This window comes from Macrobrachium nipponense, chromosome 24, assembly GCF_015104395.2.
Source record: "Macrobrachium nipponense isolate FS-2020 chromosome 24, ASM1510439v2, whole genome shotgun sequence".
Lineage (NCBI taxonomy): Eukaryota > Metazoa > Arthropoda > Malacostraca > Decapoda > Palaemonidae > Macrobrachium > Macrobrachium nipponense.
Genome location: NC_061091.1, coordinates 32767999 through 32790922, shown reverse-complemented (window position 1 = coordinate 32790922; position 22924 = coordinate 32767999). Strand labels below are relative to the sequence as shown.

General features: G+C 38.1%; 1 protein-coding gene across 2 annotated transcripts in view; it reads right to left on the bottom strand.

The window, feature by feature from the left end:
- Positions 1-3629: 3629 nt before the first annotated feature.
- LOC135205562 (uncharacterized) overlaps positions 3630-22924 on the bottom strand; it is a 68346-nt gene continuing 49051 nt past the window's right edge. Inside the window, exons 1-4 of one of the 2 annotated variants that reach the window (XM_064236328.1) lie at positions 19758-19996; positions 14148-14437; positions 13538-13749; positions 3630-6453 (exon numbers count right to left, since the gene is read on the bottom strand). In XM_064236328.1, coding sequence (XP_064092398.1) covers positions 4278-6453; positions 13538-13749; positions 14148-14411 — 2652 coding nt within the window. In that variant the 5' untranslated portion in view covers positions 14412-14437; positions 19758-19996 and the 3' untranslated portion in view covers positions 3630-4277. Of the gene's footprint in view, positions 6454-13537; positions 13750-14147; positions 14438-19757; positions 19997-22924 lie in introns of those variants that run through there. The other variant, XM_064236329.1, reaches the window with a different exon arrangement.

Sequence of the window (22924 nt, the reverse complement as noted above, 5' to 3'; positions counted from 1 at the left end):
AATGAGATTTATTTGAGGGTCGCTTCGTGACACTCCACAGGAACTCCGTGAAAATAAGCGAACCGCAAAGTTAACCATCTACCACAACATCATCTCCTGTTTTCATTGCAGTACAGTTACGACCAATACAGAATTGGGATCACATGAACACTGTAAGAGTAATTACTCCTCCTGTTGTACAGGAACATAGGCCTGTAGCGGATCTCTTAAATGATCCACAATTTAGTTAGCTTCATATCTGTGAGAAGCAATAACTGCAATATAAGTACATAATGTGGAATATATTTCTCATACACTCTTCAAGTAATTAATTACATACAATATGTGTTTATGTATATAGGCAGAGTCGTGTAGATCTTATATATTTTTGTTGAAAGGCCTCTCTCTCTCTCTCTCTCTCTCTCTCTCTCTCCCCACTCTCTCTCTCCTCTCTCTCTCTCTCTCGCTCTCTTCTCCTCTCTCTTCTTCTCCTCTCTCTCTCTCTCTCTCTCTCATATGCAATGGCATTAGCTTGTAATTGTGGTCAATATTATTTTATTTTCATAGACTTCTTACTACATTTGGGGTTTTATTAGGCTAATGGGTAAATAATGTAACAGCAAAATCAAATATAAATATTCATCAGTTTGTTTTCTTTAAAATAACATAAAAACATCTTTTAGTGATGACACTATAGCATCACACGTCTCTATCTCAATGATACCAAGACTTTGAGGGGAGATACAGCACGCAAACTTTAGATCTTCGAAGCTATCTCCAATTGCAAGAATCCGGAGTGTACAGGACAGTCGTTGACTTGTTGGTATAACATCTCTCAGGTGTGTTGTCCTTTTTCCCCAATTGTTGGTGAAATTATCGTCAGCAGATTCATAAAGGTGTCGTGGTCCATTCGAAGGTAATTTCTGTAGTCTTCACCAATCACCAAATAACCTTCAGTACGAGGGGCCGGCCGAAATTTCCGTTTTTTCCACTTTTTTTTTTCACATTTTTTTTTCATGATCATGAATTTTCCCTGTAGGATGATAAAACTCACAGGGAATATGCATTATTATAGTGCTAATAATGCCTGAAAATTTCATTAGCCTGTCTTGATTAGTGTATTTTTGGCAAATATTTTTTACGATCGGCACCCCCCAAAGTGGAGCCTACCCTTAAGTAAACTACTTAGATTTTCTTCATTATTATTATGGCCATATTGAAAGACTGGTCACTTTTGCTCAAAATTTGTCCGCCATGTAAATCACAGTGCCGTTTTGACGGCAACAAAAAAGCCTTTCGCTGTGATAAAACTTATGTAGTTTCCAAGAGAAAGAGAATGAAGTGTAATTGTTTTGGGTCAATATAAAAAACAAATGGTTTGAGAGGTCTCATCTGGATATTGAAACAAATTTAAGATTTTGTTTTTTGTTTGTTTCTGATTAGTTTTCATATAAGTTCGCTCGTTTTGAGCTTCACGTCAGCCATCCGACCATCAATGCTCATTTTGTAGGGAGGTGATAGTGAACTGGGCATTCAGACGGTCTCACAAAATTAGAGGGGAACGGAAAATAGTTGAAATTGATGAGTCTAAGTATCCTCCGTTCTATAAGGTAAGTTATTTCTTATACATGTTTTGATTATCATGTAAAATGTGCTGTCAACTGAGACTTGTTTACTTACGCGCAGCACAGCGATGCAAGTCCCTAAGTCACTGAGTATCGTCTCTCAGTTATCTGATTTATTTGCTATAGTCCCACGATGTGCATGTCGGTACATGCATGATGTCGCCCAGGCTAGGCTAGCCGTGTTCTTTTGCATGCAGTGCCTAATTGCTAACCTCCTGTGACCCCTGTGGCTAGCACGCGCAACGCATTATTACCACTTGCCAGTATATACGTGCTTGCCAAAAATCTTTTAAAAAGCGGGCAAGGCACGTAGCGCCGTTCCGCCATCACATATACTGTGATTTTGTTGAATCAAATATGCATGAATAATCATTGATTTAGGGTCTTGCAATCTTAGGTTGTTGAAAAAATTTGGGGTTGGCTCTTTATGTAAGATGCTCCTCATTTACTCAAATTAGTCGGGAATAACCTTCTGGATTCAGGGTTCATATCGTCAAACGTGGGATAGAATATCAGATCCTCCATTAGAAGAAATAGCGATGTAATGTAAAACAGACTAAGGGCTGGCTTACAAAATAAGACAGATTCACTTAAGCGTTCAGTCGTTAGAGCGGCAGCGAGTTAATATGGTACACAGTTGCTGTCAAGAAGTTGCGGTAATTCTCTAAATTTAATATTATGGATTCTTCATCGGTGAAAGGCAACGAAGCTACTTGATGTGCTTTTGGTGCAAATATGGAGTGTGAGGCAAGTGTTGTGATCAATGTTATTGATATCATATCAGTAATGAGAGTGTTTAAAGGTTTCAGATTGTCAGAAAAGAAACATCTCTATCAATTTCAAAACGGTATCATTCTGTCTTGCTACTCTCTTATAGGCCTGTTTGAAAGGCTTAAGACGTCCTTTGAAGTCGATTATATCCTAACAAGGAGGCTTAATCAGGATAGCCTGGAGCATTTATTTGCTTGTATCAGGCAAATGAGCCGGCCACATGATCATCCCAATGCAGTAAATTTCAAGTGAAGACTCAAAATATATTTGTCAGGGAAAGAAGTAGTCCTGTAACAGAACTAAATGTGATGAAAATCAAGACTGCCTCGTTAATACATTAGTGTCTAAGCGTTCGTCTACGAGACATTGCTTTTGAAATTTGTCTCACTAGTCTCATTTTAAGAGATACTGAATTTAATCAAGATTTATGGATGGAAGAAGGTGATGAGATTCTTGACGTAACTGAAACTGGCAAAGCGAATGAAACACCTGCAAGTGCTACACACTCACTTCTGTAACAGAGGGAAAAAGATTCTTTGAGGTGAGGAGGTTATATAGTTTAAAAAATTGTTGTTTCGTGTTTCCTCTAACAATGTTACATTGCTGAAGAGTGATTTCATAAGAACGATATCTATGAACAGCGGGTCAAGGTTTTGTATGCAGAATAAAGGGTCAACCGTAAATAATTATGTATCCTCATGTGTCTCTACACCGGAAATTACGAAATTTTTGCCTGCCGTCTATATTTCAGGCCGTTCCCCCCTACCCACCAAAACCCCCGGCTCCTCACTGTGGAACCCCAGGATTGTTTGTTTGTATGGTGTTTTTACGTTGCATGGAACCATGGTTATTCAACATCGGGACCAAAAGCTTTACGTGACTTCCGAATCACGTCGAGAGTGAACTTCTATCGCCAGAAATACACATCTCTAACCCCTCAGTGGAATGCCTGAGAATCGAACCCGTGGCCATCGAGGTGTCAGGTCAAGACCATACCGATCACGCCACTGAAGCGCTTCCCCCAGAATTGTGAAATGGGAAAAGAGGTGTAATTACTTAATGCCGCCAACACGAATGCTAAATCTTACCATAATCAACTACAAATACATAGGAATTTTTTTTTTTTTTTTTTTTTTTTTTTTTTTTTTTTTTTTGCAAACAAGAAATAACTGCTATTAAGATTTAACCAAGCGTACACTGGAGGTCTAGATTTTTTTTTTTTTTTTTTTGTGGGGGGATAACGAATAAATCAAACAGCATTCAATGAGTATTTAGTCCATTTAAACTTTTAGCATATAGTTACACTTGTTCAAAATTTAAAGATTTGTGTTGGCCTTGAAGGGAGGCTAACACTAAAATATGTCTGCGATATACGATTTGTTGCCATCACTATAGATAAACGTAAGCTTCTTGTCGTAACGCCTGAAGCATTTTAAACACAAGTATACAAGGCATCATTGGCACTGGAACAAATTATATTATTAGATAAAGTGTATATTCGGTTAAATGAATATTTTTTAGCTCTTCATATGAACTTAACCAGACGCATCACAAAGGAAATGCTTTCCTTCGTTTGAAGTTTTTGTTTTCAAAGAAGTGTCCTTCCCTTTACATTTTGCATGTACTAGGAGAATCACTAGTGAACCATTTATCTAGTTTACATGGATTTGTAAGGATGCAAAATGATACCGGTGAATTCGGATTGGTTGAATTATTTTTTCTATTTCCGAACTGTTTCCGTCTTGCACTTGAGAATTAACGCATGAAGGAGAATCCAGCCTTCACGTAAAACATATATGTAAATGTGTGTGGCAAAAACAAAAGCGTGCGCAACAAGCACATCGGCACCCACACATCGGAGAAAATAGTCTCATGAAAACGGATTGAACTAATTCTTTGATCTCATACATTTACTATTCCAAAACGCATATTTCTCTCTGTTCTCTCTTTTTCTGCGATTGTGTATTTTAGTCTTTTTATTTCGTTAAACCAGGCTTCTTTTACACCCACTTCATTCGTCTTAAAAGTATAGGTCGCTTTGATTTTGTTGCGACCAAGGTCCATTTCAAGTATAAACTTATTACTCTGCTTTTTGTCGCGAAAGATTATTTGCTGAATATAAATGTCCTTCTGGTAGACGTAATAGTCCCCCCTAGGGGCGGTTATAACGATCATTTCTGAGAACAACAATGCGTGAAAGAATGAACCTTTTAAGCTTGGTCCCTTTATCTTGAACAAATTATGCAGAAGAAGGGGCTTTTTCAAGTGCAAATTATAGGGAGCTTCCCTCACATAGTCTAAGAGGATACCGGAATCTGCTTGCAGGTTGAGGTTTTTTATCAGATAGATGGCCACGGTGATCGGATCCTTTTCCTCTTCCTGAGAAAGAGATAACATATTCTCCAGGGTCGTGTAATAGTAGTGCAATCTTTTCCAAGTACTTTTGATGTCGTCTTCTAGCTGTGGATGGTTTGCCTTCACTGTGTCTGGAAGATCAAGCAGATGATTGCAGATTTCTGGAGCATTCAGCATGTAGTATTTGTAAAATTCCAACCTTTCCTTGTTAGAAATAAACACATTAGCAATCTTGGTACAAGAGTCTCCACTAGCACTCAGATCATGGTACATACGAACGTGGGTTTCGTATAAGTTTTCGACTCCTCGTAGTAGAATTTTCATCTTAGGTGGAAGTGAATTTCTGGCATTACTTATCCTCTCTATTGTTTCAATATACGCAAAGTCATTCATCAAAAACCTGTTGATAAAACTTTTGAGGGAATGACAATTTCCATCTGCTACGATGCCCTGTTCCTCGACGTTTAAATCAAAACTAAATTCACTGCTGTTGTCACTCTGGTGGGAATCGTCTGTGACCTTAGAGGCCCGCTGAACACTAGGCTGCATGTCTTCAGCTTTTTGTGAATCGGGTATTCCCTGATGGAAACCTTTCTTTTCCGTGAGTAGTAAAGAGGAACCATGAGGATGTTGGGTTGCTGAAGTACTTTGTAAAGTATTTTCATTGAAAATTCTAATCATTTCTTCTACTCTCTTTGGAGCGTTACTTCCGTCTTCTACCTTAACTGTCTGTACACCACTTCCGCAAACCTTTTCCGGGACTTTGACTCTGTTTACAGCGAGGAATGAAGGCTTTGTCTTTAACGGGGGTTCTCTTTGCTTTTGCATATTAGTAGGTGAAAGTACACCTGTTTTGATGCTGGTCGTTGCTTGGGAAGAGGGAATGATTTTATTTCCAGTTAACACCGACAACTGCTTAGCAGTCTGCCCTTGTATTTGCATGCAATTGATAGGAGAGCTTACCGTATGCTCCTGATTTATTGCCTCTGGTGGACCATTTATGCTGACAACACCACCAGCTGCCGGGGAGGGACCGCTTATTGGTATGTATGACGGTTCTTCTGCACTCTCAATGCTTTCATAAATATTCTCAGTTTCAGTATTCGGAAGAGATTGCAAGGGCGGTGGCTTCAGAAGTTTTGTTATTTTTTCCATCAGTTCTTGCTGATTTTTAAAAACGAAGTCAGGCTTCGGCGGTGTTGAGGGTTTGTTGATCTGATGGCCTTGGCTTAGAACAGATGAAGGTACAGGCTTTTGTAGTAACGGAGGCAAATCTGGTTTAAATGGTATTTGGTACGAATTTTTTCTCAAAGGAGAACGCGTAACAGTTGCAGTCGACAGTGGAAGAGGGCGACATAACACATCACCATAAATGAATGGAAATGACACTGCGCGCTTCCCATCTCTACTTAAGTCAGGTGTCTTTGGAACCCCTGATTTTGAAGTATCCGGAGTTGACACTGATTGTGATGACTTTGTGCTCTGCACATCCACGGCAGTCACTGATTTCTTTAACCAGTTTTGGTGTGATGGCGGGAACTGGCCTTCATGTGGTAAACCTGAGTAAGCAGCCATAGACACTGAAGAACTTCGTGCAGTGTTCTCCTGTTGTTTGTGCCGAGCAGCCTCTGCTGCTGCAAAAGCAACGGGTAATGGCGACGAGGTGGCTCCTTTGATTACTGGATTTAAACTGGATGGTATTTGGACAGTTGGCTGGTTATTCCTGCGAAAATTCAACGATCGTGTTAGAAACAATTTCGGAGGATTATTTATCAAGTGTCTTAAGGTTTCAATTAGAATGTTTAATAAATAAGGAAGGTCACCAAAGATTGTACACTGTTTGCTAATTCAGTAGAAATGACCAAATTCTAAGTGTGTATATCCTACATTATGAGAAATAACCTGTCTATATTTAAAGCTGGAAGGCATCTCACAGAATCTTTAAAAATCCCGATACACTTATGAAGGAAGGGCTGAGGAATAAATAAGTCATTGTATTAATGTTTCCATCTTTATCCAGTCTCATTAATTGATCACCTGCAATTATTTCACCTCTCTGGCATATAAATAGAAAGCTACTGCCAGATACCTTTATGCACCTAGAATTCCTAAAACCACTGAAATTCATGGTACAAATTTTGAAAATTTAGAATAACTTCTCAATAATACAAAAGAAATCATGGGACCAAACCCAAAATACAGCATTTATTTATTTATTTATTTCAGTATGTGAGTACATCATTTTGAAAACTACTTTGATCGATCTTTAGATCCTGGTCTTTACATTTTGTAAAACAGACCAAACATTTTCGTTCATTTCCAAGCTCATGTGATTCTTCCCCAGCAATCTATTTATCGAAGGAAAACACTGTTACCTATATCCCGGTAGAAGAGGTGTCGCGAAAAATGTGAGCTTCATTTTTCGCGACAAAATCCTCAGCTACGTTCTCGATTTAGCAAGGGAAGAAGTCAGACAGTATATATTCGTGCTGAGCTGCTGAAATCCACTAACTGTGTTATCAACTATAACTGAATCTGATTTTAAACCACATTGGCTATAATTCTTCCGAAATAATCACCCATTTCAGAGTCACTGGGTTACAAAAAAAGGAAAAGCATCATACGAGGTGACAACGAGGCCTACAGAGCGAAATTCTGCCTTAATTCCCCTCAAGCATTCGTTCAGGTAGGACATTCTGCGTCACCTCGAGTTCATAGCCAGTCGCATCACTCACTGTAATGCAAAGATCTCCCATTAGCCTGTCTGTATCAGTCAGGCATTGTTTCACCAAAGGTATTTGTGTAACATTAGCGAAACTATTTGTGTCATTTACTTTTTTGCCATGTCAATCTCATCAAATTTTTCACGAGCCAATTCCTTTTGCTTTTGAATTCATTATGTATGAACTAGGTGAATCCCATTTGATTTAGGGGTACATCAGTTGTCCAGTCACGTGTTATTCAGTTGTTCAATTGTACACATTAAAGACGAGTTATTTTTGTCGTGAAACTTGTGAAAAACAGTACCTTCTCACTCGACCCTCACATAGGGTTTGTTGACTGTGCCAAGAGGTGAAGCTGTCCCTCTCCAAAACCATCAGGAGAGAACCAGAACCCAGTCTGGGGCAAAATTCACAAATGGTTTCCTTTACTTAGTGTTTTTATACTTTATCATTATAGGTGAGGCACTGCCTACAGCTTGCTTTATTTCTACGGGAGGCATTGTTTACAGTACATCTTAAACAATATGAATAAAGTTATTTGGGGCATACCTTTAACTGTAGGTGCATTGTTTTTCATGCTGACCCTGTGGTAGGGGTGTAAGAATACTACCACCGTAGGTTCTGCGTGTCGTAAAAGGCGACTAAAAGGACAGTTACTGTATTGCAGTCTTACTTTTTAGTGAAAGGCTAGGCCTACCACTGATGAATTTGGAAACTGCTGCCTTGCAGTGTTACTTTTAAGTAAAAGGCTCCATTCCGACTATCTAACTTTTTAACTAATTTTGATTTCCTGCAAGTTTGAATTCTCGTTTAAGAAAAAAATACTCGGGAGTACCCTCGTCAGGGCCAAGGCGTGAATCAGTGATTTAGTCAAATTTTTCTAAATAGTTATGATAAATAAAAATAATAGTAGTTGGGAAGCAGACCCTCTGGTAGACGAGTCGTACTGGACGTGAGTACTACATCAACTCCATTGATCTCAAGTTCAGTATTTTCTATCTAGCCAATAATATGTTTTTCTTCACAAGGGAGGACGTGTAGCTAGTGTTTGAAGGACGTGTAGAAAGTATGTTTTTTAATTATAGTTTCCGGGTATTTGGCTTGGGTAATTATGCAACTTCTATTGGAGGGTGGTACAACGAGTTCAATGCTTGGGAAAAGTACATTTTACTCCCAAGGTTTGGTAAGAGAATGAGAAGAGGCAGATGTTATGAGTTTATTTTCATCTCCATGGTGCAGAGTGGTCAGGCTATTACAGAAGCTAGGAGGGAAGGTAAGTTCTTCTAACGGTCTAGTGTCCAAGTGGTTATCCTGTGGTGGTGTTTCTGTTTTTCTGGCTTAGCTTATAACCTCATTTGCAAAGTCATAGGGAGGATACGTTGAGTTATGCTGAGGGAAGGCTGATGCTGTACATGTGCAGTTTATTAGTGCACCACAGGTAATGAAGGTCAGGGGCTGAACAATAATATCTGTAGTATTTGCCATTTTCTGACAAGTTTGGGTGTTGGTTTGGCCATGGCAATACTTCTTATGGTTTATGTATGACTACTTCTTGTAAGGGGTATAGACATGCTTAGAAAGACTAGGTGTCCTCCAAGTGCAAGAGTGAGGGTATATGTAAGTAGGTTAGCCTGTGATATTCTGTAAGGGATGGTCGGCAGTACTATGTTCTTGTAGTAAATACTAGAGTTGACATGATGGGTAAAGGTTCTTGGCTGCAACATTGTCTTTGCTGATACGTCAAAGCGAAGTGTTCCAATCCGGGAAGTAATTCTGGAGCATAAATCCAGAGAAAAACAACTTGAGGATGTCATCGCTTAAAGGTAGTTCCTCAATTATCCCAGGGGTTTACCACTATTAACAAGGACGTGAAGTACACTTTATATTTCATTATCAGCAGGAGGCCAAGTGGAGCATGCACAAGAACCCTCCTGATAAAAGTGTTAATTACTGACTTACTGTATCTTGTATCACTCTCACCTTTCCAAATAAGTAGTAGCGGTGAAGTTGATTGGACCCTAAGATACAAGAACTCTGAAGAAGGGGAGAACATCATTACTGGCTCTCTCACATGTGAGCAAAGGGTGGAACATTCTATGAATTTCCTCAGTGGAGTCTTGATGTCCTTTCATTCAATCCTGAAAAAGGTGTCCTAGAGGTACTGGCATGAATGGGATGGGCCAGTAACTGTTCGAAGACCTCATCTATGAAGAAAAAAGAGGGCCCAAGGGACACAGATGGCCACTATAAGAGAGAAAAGGGAAGGACTTCATGTAGATATCAAGCAGCAAATAAAATTACCATTCTTGAAAATCCAAGCTGGAAAAAAGCCTTATGGTTCACATGATTCAAGGTCATCTTAATGGTTTCATAGAAAGAAATCTGGCAAAGATAAAATGATACGAATCCAGAAGAAGACTCTCATGAAGGCAATTTGAGAGTACATTTTGTAGGGTGCATACCTCATGTATATAATTACCTATCCTATTTGTTTCATCCTCTGCAGCTTTCCTTAGTAAAAGATGTATAGTCGTGAAATTTCTGGATCCTGTTCTTACAGAAATATATTTTCTGGATTTCCCCAGGCCCTCTTCTGAAGACAAACATAATACGTATTTGCCAAACAGGAGGGATTATTATCAGTATCAAAGGTGTTAAAGAGCTTCTGCTTCCCAACTATACAAGCGCTCTTTTCTAGAGATTCATGCTAAGAAGAGGATACCCACTGATGTATCTTCAATGAGAAAGCCTCATCCATGACCCTTGCACAACAAGTTGAATTAATCGTCTCAAGAAGGTCTGTAGACCTGCCAGCTTCTTCCTTTTCATTAACCCAGCTCACCCTATAGAGGACTGAAGTAAGAGTGACGTTCTCTATCGGTTCCAGTGCCCAGAAGGCATTTGTTTATTTTCCCAAGTACCTCTCACGACATTTACAGGAAACAGCTATACATAAGCATCACTGTCATGCCCACAATGGCACCTTAACTGGTCATAAAATAGTATAAGCCATGGAAACTATTTACTTAGCGTTAGATCATCGCCTGAGATTGACTATACTCTGTTTTTTCCATCTGTCCACCCGCCTGTGGTGTTTGTGTATGGTAACACTGCGTCCAGGGCTTTAGATAGTTACGTTATGTGTAAATTTTGGGTAAATAAAAGGATATCTGGGTGTACATTTGCAACCGGAAAGTGTTTTAATAATTTACTGTATGCGAATTACACAGTTAATATTCGAAATAGGATATTATTATTGTTGAATGTAAGCAGTGTTACCATACACAAACACCACAGGCGGGTGGACAGATGGAAAAAAAACGAGTATAGTGTTGCACTTCATTCAGCAGCATCCCTTCTCTTGGTATAACTCGGAAGCATCTTATCCTTCCCACGACATTGCAGAGATCTGGCATCAAACTGGCGAAACAAATATCCACCACACCACCCATAAAAGAAAAATGCGCCTGACCACTTGGCAAATAGAGCCATTCACCTTTCTTGACTGTACCATGGGCATGTACATCAACCTGACAACAACGGACTCTCTCCTCATACCATACCTCATGTGTACAATGTACCTTTTCCATGCAATTCATTCATTATACTTTCCCTGGCAGAAGACGCACATCTTGTGTGAGAAACATTATTTACATAAGTAAATTCAAAGTATAGGATTTACCTAACGGGTAAATTCTATATAGAATCACTAGTGTTGATGCTGGAGTCAGACTAATAATAATAATAATGAGACTGATCAAGATTGAGGGTCCACAGTAGTATTCGGTAATGGATTGTGATTATTTATACAAGCGCTACAAAAACCTTCGAACCCTGTGCTGGGTTCATCTTTAGTCCAATTAAAAACTTATGTACAAAAAGTGAATCGGTGAACTCTGTTTTGAGGGCCGGAACAGCGGATGATAGCGACACTTTATTTATCTAACGGGCCAGGCAGCAGGTGAAAATGATCAATTATTGCCCAGCAAGGTGACTGCGTCTCTTCTGTTTATGTTTCTGGCGGCCAATCTGCTAGAATGCTAGATCTTCTCACCGGGCGGTAGTTGAGCTTGTGCATGCATTCCGTCGTCGGCTTGCAATGTTTCTGGTTCATATGGGTTGCGTGATATCTTTAACAGGAGAGGAGAGGCAACGGCAACATCGGACTTAGGGAAAACTTTTTATACATAAGTTTTTAATTGGACTGAAGATGAACCCAGCACAGGATTCGAAAGCTTTTGTAGCGCTTGTTAGCGATAACTACAGTTCATTACTGAATATTATTGTGGACCTTCAATAATAATTATAATAATAATATTAATTATAATAATAATAATAATAATAATAATGATAACTGTTTGTATCGTTATACAGTATAAAATCATCATAAATAAAAATGTAAATGTTTGTTTGTTCAAAATCTTAAAACTCCGAAAGTTCCTCACCGATTGCTTTGAAATTTTGCCACAACATTGTATTTGAATGCGCGCATGTTTTACAATGGGGTTTTATTCTACCTACCCCTACCCCCCCCCCCCCCACCCCTCCGAAGGGGGTGGGAGTGAGAGGGATTCCCTGAAACGGAGCTGGTTCTGTCCGTGAAACGGGGCTGGTTATGCCGTAGACTTAGTCGCTTTACAAAATTTATCATACATAATTTCTGTATGCATGACTTATCATTTGGAAAAGAATATTATAGGGTAAACAACCATGACATCAAAGAGCGTGGAGTTTGAGAAGGGGGTTGACAGAGAGAGAATGAGAGGGAGAGGAAGTGAGAGAGAGTAGATGGGGTGTTAGGGAGAAGAAAGAGGAAAAAAGACAGGAATGGTTAGAGACAGACAGAGACAGAGAGAAGACGGGTGTTTGGGAGGAAGAGAGAGAGTTGGTATTAGTGAGAAGAAAGAGGGAAAGAGACAGTGATTGTTGGAGAGAGTAAGAGAAAAGAGCGAGAGGGAGAAGAGAGAGTAGAGTGGGTGTTAGGTAGGAGAAAGATGGAAAAAGTGAGTGAGAGAGAGAAGAGAGAGAGACAGAGAAGAGCGGTCATTTGGGAGGAAAGTGAGAGAGAGAGAGTTGTTATTAGTGAGAGGAAAGAAGGAAAGAAACAGTGATGGTTGGAGAGGGTAAGAAAAGGGAGCTTTCTCTTTTCTCTTTTCCATTTAACCAGACTGAGCCACAGCAACGCATGGCTGGGTACAGCTAGTTAGTAATAAAGTTGTAACCCTCCCAGTTTCTAATCATTTTGAAGAACGAAGAAAATTCGTATTTTCCCAGAGAGAATTTGTATGTTTTGTTCACTATTATTAGAAAATAATATATTCAATCCTGGAATGCAAAAAGGACCTTCGGATTCACAGCGGAATTTTAGAGTTGCCCCTTAATGATTGCATCCTAATGTTCATCGAAACTGAGGGGCTGTACCTCTGAGAACTCTGTTCTTCTTAATGAATTACCCTAAACTTATGAATGGGTAGGAAGGCTTACAAATGAGTTAGATCTTAAGTATAACAGTTTACAGTCTCTTCGAACTGAAAGAGTACAAACGGCTTGAAAAGCTTACAAGGTTAAAACTTTTGCACAAAAAACAAATTTTCTTTTGACCGTGGTAGAGGGTCCCACCCAAAAAAGATGCTATATTAGCTTAACATTTATTCAACTCGAAGTCTCGTCATTTGAAATGCTGCGTTTTTCAAGTTAAAACTGATTGTTGCTTTCAATGAAGAGAGTTACTGCCAGCAAGAACTCTTTTTCACAGAGCAACGATTACTTGAAAATAACTTATTTTTAATGCCATATATATGAATCCACTCTTAAGATTATGTAAAAGTTGTATGCAAAAGATTTGTGGTAAAAAGAAAAACATCGTTGAATTAACTAGAACTAGAACTATTTTACAGCTCGCTTCTTGATACTAGAAATTTGTGAATTTTTTCAAAATTATACTGAGTTAAGCCTAATATTTGGATTACTCAAAGGTTTTCAAGGATTTTCAAATAAATATGATAAGTTCCTATGTCTGCAATTGCTGGCACTCACAGAAGGTGCAAACATTTCTTAGACAATTAGACAGTCAAAAATACTTACTTTTGCCGACTGAAGGAATCGTTATCTTCCTTTTTCAGGGAATTCTTTGAAATATCTTGGATACACTCCAGTGCCAGTTGGTCTGAGAAAAGATCAAAAACAAATGCCACGGTTTTCCCTCTTATCTCGCAACGCCCGATGACCACCAGATTGGCCTCTGATCTCGGAAAGGACATCATCACTCTTAGGTCGCCTATCCTGAGGAGGCTCACCTGGAAAACGGAAGGTTGACCTTGTTTCACTATCACTATAAATCCATTTAACGAGACCACTTACGCTATGTTTCACAAGGCACGCCATAGGCGGAATCATTCCCTTTAGGAAAACTAAAAAAAAAAAAAAACATGATCTACCCCAATTTCCAATTCCTGAATATATTATTTATGTTAATCTGATTGAGATCTAAATACTGAATACTATATTTTCTTACATGCAAATATCAGTGGGATGGGCAGCAAATGGCGTTATTTAACCCAAACCTCAGAAAACAAGTGAAGATCTTTTAAATATAAAAGGCTATAGAAGGTAGGAAAAACGGAAGCGAAAAGAGAAAGTCAATAATCCGAGAGAGAGAGAGAGAGAGAGAGAGAGAGAGAGAGAGAGAATTTACCCGGTATTCTTCGCAGTGTACTTGCAAGTCCTCCTGAGAGACGACAATCTGTACCCCCATGGAGCCGCCCTCGATTTTTCCAATGTATTCCGTGTGTCTTTCTGCATTCGGCGTGTATTGCAGCCCCGAGACCTTATTCGTTACAGCCTCATTGCACATTTTAGCAATAGCGATCCTGTCTTCGTTCCCGAGGGCGCTCATGTCCTTTTCTATGTCGATTAATGCCAGTAATATGGCCGTGTACTCCTTCGGGGGTGACGTCATCGTTTCGTTTCGCAGCCAGCTGCCTCCTGAAGACAGGAAAGATAGTGTTTGTTGGAAAGTTCCGTATTGCAACAATTGTAGGGATGTTCCGGTCCTATCAGTGTGTTTGTATGAAAACAGATTAATTTTCATTCTCTTATAGTTCGTATATTATTAAGATAAACGTATAGATCGTTCTAATCGAGTGAGCGTTGGGCGACTCAACGGCGTGATAACTACTATTGATACTACATAATGGTACCGCTGGATTTCACAAATCTTATAAAGTCATAAAATGCTTAAAAGGGCATTGATTTTAATAACATTGTCCATAGTTATGGCAACGTACGATTTCATTTAAAAAAAAAATAAAAAAATAAAAAATAAAAAGAGCTTGTATGCCTTCGTCAGCCTGAAAAGGTTCTCCTGCTTTGCATCCAACACGATTATAAATTAACGAATGTAAGAGACTTCGAACACTGCAGTAAACATTATGATGAAATCCGCAGTTAAAATTGCGTGGCTTATAGAAAGGAGGAAGTTCTTAAGCTAACTTTTTCCATAACAAGGCAGACACTACTACTTGAACACTTGCTGTGTTTTGTGATGATGCCTAAAATATTGATAATTAATGGAATATTGAGTATTCACGGCCGAAGGCGCAGGATTTGCTGCGTTCATGTCTTCAATGGAGATCTCTATGATGATTTAGGAACTGTAGAGTACCTACTGCCTGTACTTAGTGAGACATAAAATGTCGGCGACTCATGAACTGTCCAGTATTTGTTGCTGGTAAGTGGGAATATATAAAATGGCGGGGATTTACGGACTTACATATTGCTTGTAATTAATGAGGCATTAAATGTCAGTGATTTGATTTATGAACTGCCGAGAACATATAGCTATAATTAATGAGGCATAAAATGTCGGTGATTTTTTAACTGTCGAGTAGTTATTACTTGTAATTAATGAGGCATAAAATATTGGCGGCATTTATAAATTGTCAAGTAATTATTACCTGTAATTAATGAGGCATAAAATGTAGGGGATTTATGAACTATTCAGTACTAAATTACCTGTAATTAATAAGGCATATAATATCGTGGATTTATGCACTGTCGAGTACTAATTACCTGTAATTAATGAGGCATAAAATATAGGGGATTTATGAACTGTCGAGTACTAATTACCTGTAATTAATGAGGCATGAAATACAGGGGATTTATGAACTGTCGAGTACTAATTACCTGTAATTAATGAGGCATGAAATACAGGGGAATTTTGAACTGTCGAGTACTAATTACCTGTAATTAATGAGGCATGAAATACAGGGGATTTATGAACTGTCGAGTACTAATTACCTGTTAATAATGAGGTATAAAATGTGGGGATTTATGAACTGTCGAGTACTAATTACCTGTAATTAATGAGGCATAAAATATAGGGGGTTTATGAACTGTCGAGTACTAATTACCTGTAATTAATGAGACAAAATACAAAGGATTTATGAACTGTCAAGTACTAATTACCTGTAATAAATGAGGCATAACATATCGAGATTTATGAACTATCGAGTACTAATTACCTGTAAGTTATGAGACATAAAATATAGGGGATTTATGAACTGTCGATTACTAATTACATGTAAGTAATGAGGCATAAAATATATGTAATTTATGAACTGTCAAGTACTAATTAAACGTAGTTTCATGCGAACATAAACTACAGGGGATTTATGAACTGTCGAGTACTAAATACCTGTAATTAATGAGGCATAAAATGTGGGGATATCTGACCTGTCAAGTACTAATTACCTGTAATTAATGAGACATAAAATACAGGGGATTTATGAACTAACGAGTACTAATTACCTGTAAGTAATGAGGCATAAAATATACGGGATTCATGAACTGAAAAGTACTAATTACCTGTAAGTAATGAGGCATAAAATATAGGGGATTTATGAACTGAAAAGTACTAATTACCTGTAATTGATGAGACATAAAATACAGGGGATTTTAAATGACTGGTTCGAGTACTAATTCCTGTTATGAATGAGACATAAAATACAGGGGATTTTCATGACTGTCGGTAAACTACTTACCTGTAATTTAGACATAAAATATAGGGATTTATGACTGTCAAGTATTAATTACCTGTAATTAATGAGACATAGAATATAGGGGATTTATGAACTGTCGGGTACTAACTGCCTGTATTATGATGCTACATGTCGAGATTTATGAACTGTCAAGTATTAATTACCTGTAAGTAATGAGACATAAAATATAGGGGATTTATGAACTGTCGAGTACTAATTACCTGTAAGTAATGAGGCATGAAATATTGGGGGTATTGTGAACTGTCAAGTAATCATTACCTGAATTAATGAGAACATCTAATATAGGAGATTTTATAACCTGTCGAGTACCAATTACCTGTAATTAGTGGACATAAAATATAGGGGAATTTATGAACTGTTTTGAGTACATCATTAACCTTTATTAATGAGGGCTAAAATATAGGGGATTTATTCAGAACCTGCTGGTCGAGTACTAATTACCGTGTTAATTAGTGAGGCACAAAATATAGGGGATTTATGAACTGTCGAGTACTAATTACCTGTAGTTAATGAGGCATAAAAGTCTGGATTTATAAACTGTCATGCATTAATTACCTGTAATTAATGAGGCATAAAATATAGGGGATTTATGAACTGTCGAGATCTAATTACCTGTAATCAGTGAGGCACAAAATATAGGGGATTTATGAACTGTCAAGTACTATTTACCTCTAATTAATGCAGCATAAAATACAGGGGATTTATGAACGGTCAAGTGCTAATTACCTGTAATTAATGAGACATAAAATATAGGGGATTTATGAACTGCCGAGTACTAACTACCTGTAATTAATGAGGCATAAAATATAGGGGATTTATGAACTGTTGAGTACTAATTACCTGTAATTAATGAGGCATAAAATATAGTAGATGAACTGTCAAGTACTAATTACCTGTCATTAATGAGGCATAAAATATTGGGGATTTATAAACTGTCGAGTACTCATTACCTGTAATTAATGAGGCATAAAATACAGGGGATTTATGAACTGCTGAGTACTAATTACCTGTGATTAATGAGACATAAAATATAGGTGATTTATGAACTGTCGAGTACTAATTACTTGTAATTAATGAGACATAAAATACAGGGGATTTATGAATTCTCAAGTACTAATTACCTGTAATTAATGCAGCATAAAATACAGGGGATTCATGAACTATCAAGTACTAATTACCTGTAATTAATGAGACATAAAATATAGGGGATTTATGAACTGTCGAGTACTAATTACCTGTAATTAATGTGGCATAAAATACAGGGGATTTATTTATTGTTGAGCACTAATTAACTTTGATTAATGAGACATAAAATACAGGGGATTTATGAACTGTCGAGTACTAATTAACTGTAATTAATGAGGCATAAAATATAGGAGATTTGTAAACTGTAGAGTACTAATTACCTGTAATTAATGAGACATAAAATATAGGGGATTTATGAACTGTCGAGTCTCATTACCTGTAATTAATGAGGCATAAAATAAAAGGGGTTAATGAACTGTCGAATACTAATTACCTGTAATTAATTAGGCATAAAATACAGGAGATTTATGAACTGTCAAGTACTAATTACCTGCAATTAATGGGTCATAAAATGTCTGGATTTATGAACTGTCGTGTACTAATTACCTGTAATTAATGAGACATAAAATATAGGGGATTTATTAACTGTCGAATACTAATTACCTATAATTAATGAGGCATAAAATACAGGGGATTTATGAACTGTCGAGTACTAATTACCTGTTTAATGAGACATAAAATACAGGAGATTTATGAACTTTCGAGTACTAAATACCTGTAATTAATGAGGCATAATATATAGGGGATTTGTGAACTGTCGAATACTAATTACCTCTAATTAATGAGGCATAAAATATAGGGGATTTATGAACTGTCGAGTATTATTTACCTGTAATTAATGAGACATAAAATATAGAGGATTTATAAATTGTCGAATACTAATTACCTATAATTTATGAGGCATAAAATGTTGGGATTTATGAAATATTGAGTAGTTATTGCCTGTAATTAATGAGGCACAAAATACAGGAGATTTATGAACTGTCGAGTACTAATTACCAGTTATTAATGAGGCATAAAATACAGGGGATTTATGAACTGTCGAGTACTAATTACCTGTAATTAATGAGACATAAAATACAGGGGATTTATGAACTTTCGAGTACTAAATACCTGTAATTAATGAGGCATGAAATATAGGGGATATATGAACTGTCGAGTACTAATTACCTGTAATTAGTGAGGCACAAGATATAGGGGATTTATGAACTCTCGAGTATTAATTACTAATTACCCCTAATTAATGAGGCACAAAATACAGGAGATTTATGAACTTTCAAGTACTCATTACCTGTAATTAATGAGGCATAAAATATAGGGGATTTATGAACTGCTGAGTACTAATTACCTGTAATTAATGAGACATAAAATACAGGGGATTTATGAACTGTCAAGTGCTAGTTACCTGTAATTAATGAGATATAAAATGTAGGGGATTTATGAACTGTCTAGCACTAATTACCTGTAATTAATGAGGCATAAATGACTTGATTTATGAACTGTCGTGTATTAATTACCTGTAATTAAAGAGGCATAAAATATAGGGGATTTATGAACTGTCGAGTACTAATTACCTGTAATTAATGAGGCATAAAATGTCTGGATATATGATCTGTCATTAATGATGCATAAAATATCGGGGATTTATGAAATGTCGATAATTTAGAAAACATTGAGTCGTTGCTGTCTTTAGTAACGATGCCTAAAATATTTGTGCTTTAGAGACGATAGTGCACTTGATGTGTCTGATAGTGATGTCTAAAACGTCGATGCTTTATAATCTAGAAAAGACCTGCTTTCTTTGGTAAAGTTGCCAAAAATATTGATGATTTATAAAGCTGTTTAGTAGTTTCTATGTTTAACTTAGATCTTTAAAAAGTTGGTGATTTATAGATTATTTCTCACTTGCCATCTTTCATGATGATGCCGAAAATGTCCATGATTAAAAATTTTCGTTTCTTTTAAAAGATGACTAAGATATTGATATTTTAGAACCTATCGAACACTTTCTGTCTTTCAAAGCCTAAAATATTGATGATTTAGGCATGGTTCATTGCTAACTCTCTCTCTCTAATGATGGGAACTAAAACTACTGAGATTTAGAAAAAAAACTGATGATGCCTCCATGGACGAGGATTTAGAAACTGTTTAGTACTCACGGACTTTTACGTGCCAGATGAATGCAAGCACAGAAGATCCTCTAATTCCGAAATATTGACATAAAAGCCGCCGTAAACCGAAGTGCAAACATACCGAAAACTTGTCGATAGCACATGGAAACTCAAAATCACAAATCAGTCTCGTATATCAGATGGTATTGCTATTCAAAACCTTTGTATGCAGACATTCTGTTGCCTGTGTCGCACCTTATCACTAGCTTTGACGGAATGCTTAATTTGCCACAGAAAATATTGAAATATTCTTGATAAGATATTTACGTATCTCCTTATCTGAGACGATAATCATACACTCAACGAGCCTTGCTCTATTTCCATGTCACAAAGTTCACGCTGAATGCAGATTTTTCCTTGTTGTTATAATAAGAAAAAAGAATATGAAACAAATTTCTGCGCATTACCCAAAAAATAAGGATGTTTATCTACCAGAACACACATGAGCACACGCGCACATATCGATCGTGAAAGAATGGAGGGTTGATTCGTTTAGGTATTGTAGAGTAAAATGTAATGAGAAGTGGTCGGATGAAAGCAGAGTCAAAGGATAACTGACACGAGATGGTTGACTGGGTGAATGAATTTGGAAAGATCGTGGGCGGGTCTGTGAGACCTAGCTTTAGAATGAGTGAAGGGGTTGTCTTTCCAACTGTCCTTTATAAAAGTGACACATTAATCTTGAACGTAAATAAAAAAGAAAAAACAATTTGAGCAAATCGTTTCAGATGAATAACGGTTTGCATGGAACACGTGGGTAGGAAGAATTAAAATGGGCGAGAAATGAGGAAATAAGCAAGAGAAACGATAAGAAGGTCATTGTTTATTGGACGAATAAGAGTATTTAGAGATGGTTTGTTCACGTGGAGAAAAGAGGCGATGATAAGACAGTGAAATAATTTAGTCATTCAGAAGTATGAGTTGAAAAAAAAAATACCTGAAAAACGATGGCCAGATATATGAAATGGAAGAGATGATGGAAATGAAGGCCTTCAATTCTCGGAGAGCAAGAGAGTTTGTGAGATACAGGTAAATTGGTCCAATGTGTGCTGATGAGCCTTCTGCACCAGTGACCTTTTTTTTCGTGCTTTCTTTGGAGCCATTTCCTGCTTTCAATTATACACACACTCACACACACACACACACACGCACACACACACACACACACACACATATATATATATATATATATATATATAGATATATATTATAATATATATATATAATATCTATATATATAAAATATATATATATATATATATATATATCTGCTAAAGTTGGAGGCGGTTGCTTGAAACCAGAGAAACATCATCGGAGGAAGGAGAGAGCCCAAAATCTTATTAATGTGTTTTATTATGCTGACGTTTCATTTTCGAAGCTACAAATTAAAAAGAACAACAGAATTAGAAACTGACTCAGATTAAAACATGGCAATCAGTTATTTCTTAACATAAGAAATGAAGAAAGAGGTATGTACAAGAGAAGGGAACAGTGATACCCGGTAGTGCTGATGGCAAGAGCTGAGGTACAGAGGAGTTGACGTGGACTGAGTATTTAATTGGGGAACCCGTTGTTTAATACAAAGAGATTCGAGTATTGACAATCGGTGTTCGTTTAGAGCTTTGCCTATTATTTTGAAATCCTTTTAATTAATTTTGTATTTGCATTTTTTTCCATGGTCTCTAATATGGTTGAGGCTTTCAATTGCAATTTATTTATATGCCTCTCAATCCATCTCAATCGATAATGATCTCAGGGTGGTGCAACAAATATGGTGCCCTGAGCTGGGGGCCTGGAGTTGACGGATCCGTCACTGCCATGGCAATGGCGGGAGCGGTAGCTTTCTTGGAGCAATGCGCCCGGGAAGAGGTGTACCCCTTCACTTTGCACGAGTCACAAAAGCTCCGGCTAAAATCAGGCTTTGGCCAGTTGTTCCGCTGCCAATAGCCATTATTCTTATCATTTTGGTGCTGTCCATTCTGATGGGGAGCAGGTGTTGACTACGGAGGAACTGTTTTAAAGTGGCACTGCTCTGAGGAGTGCCCAGGTTTGTTACAACGCCCACACACGGGCTTACGCGGCCGATTATTTTGGCACTGCAATCTCTGAGAGTTGGCCAAAACGTACCGGACTCTGGCAAGAGGGAGAGCGACAGGGCAGATTTTCTTGTTTCATGAGCTCTGTAGTGGGTGTTCCAGGTATTCACCCACTTACAGCACTCCACAATCGTTTTTGGGTTTTTATCCACCCAGTAAGTGGCAAGTTCAGGTGGGGCATATGATAGGAAATCCTCCAACTGGAAAAGTTCGAGGATCTCTTCCGCAGAAACAGCGTTCGGTGCCTTTGTCCACCTCTAGAGAATGGGTGTCTTCTTAGCCACCCATTCTGACTATGTCTGCCTGTCGGGGGTTATCTCGAAGGCTTTTACGATGGCCTCCCTTACTCAAGCGAGATCTTGCTCGTGACCGGGGAGGGCTTTTCTGTGTGGTCGAGCCAGGCTTCCTGCTTGGATTCGCTCCACGGGCGGATGAGGGTGCCCATGCTACTAAGGGTGGAGTGTGATAACTGGGATGTAGAGGGCTGTATGCCAGTGCTGGCCATAGCCAGTTGATGATCCCTTTCTTCTGCCTTCTCTGCCCTTTCTGCCGCCTCCCTCCTTTCTTGGAATTCTCTTTCTCCCTCTCTGCCCTTGTGGTTTCTCTTTCTTCTTGGAATTCCCTCCCTGCTGCTTCTCTTTTCACCTAGAATTCCCTTTCTTTCTCCTCTATTCTTTCCTTCTCCTTCTCTACTCGCGCCCTTTCCCTCTCCTCAGCTACCCAGGTAGCTAATTCTTGGCCCCTTAGGGCCTCGGCTTTCTGTGCTTCAGTAAAAGCTTTAATTTCCTCTAATACAGGGTTGTTCGCCATTTTGGGAGGAATGGGTTTGTGGGTGCACGAACGGGAATTTCTCAGTGTAACACAGGCACTAAGCCCTTAGGATGCAGTCCCTGGAGGGACTAGGAATGGAGCTGAGAGTTCTAGGAATGGTAGGCACATGCCTTTAAATTGTGCGAGCTCTAGGCTCTGGAATAGCCAAGCACTGCCTGGGAATGGCGTCCCTAAAGCATGGTACACACTATGCCATCATGTATCAGCTACGTGATGCAGTAGTGGTGT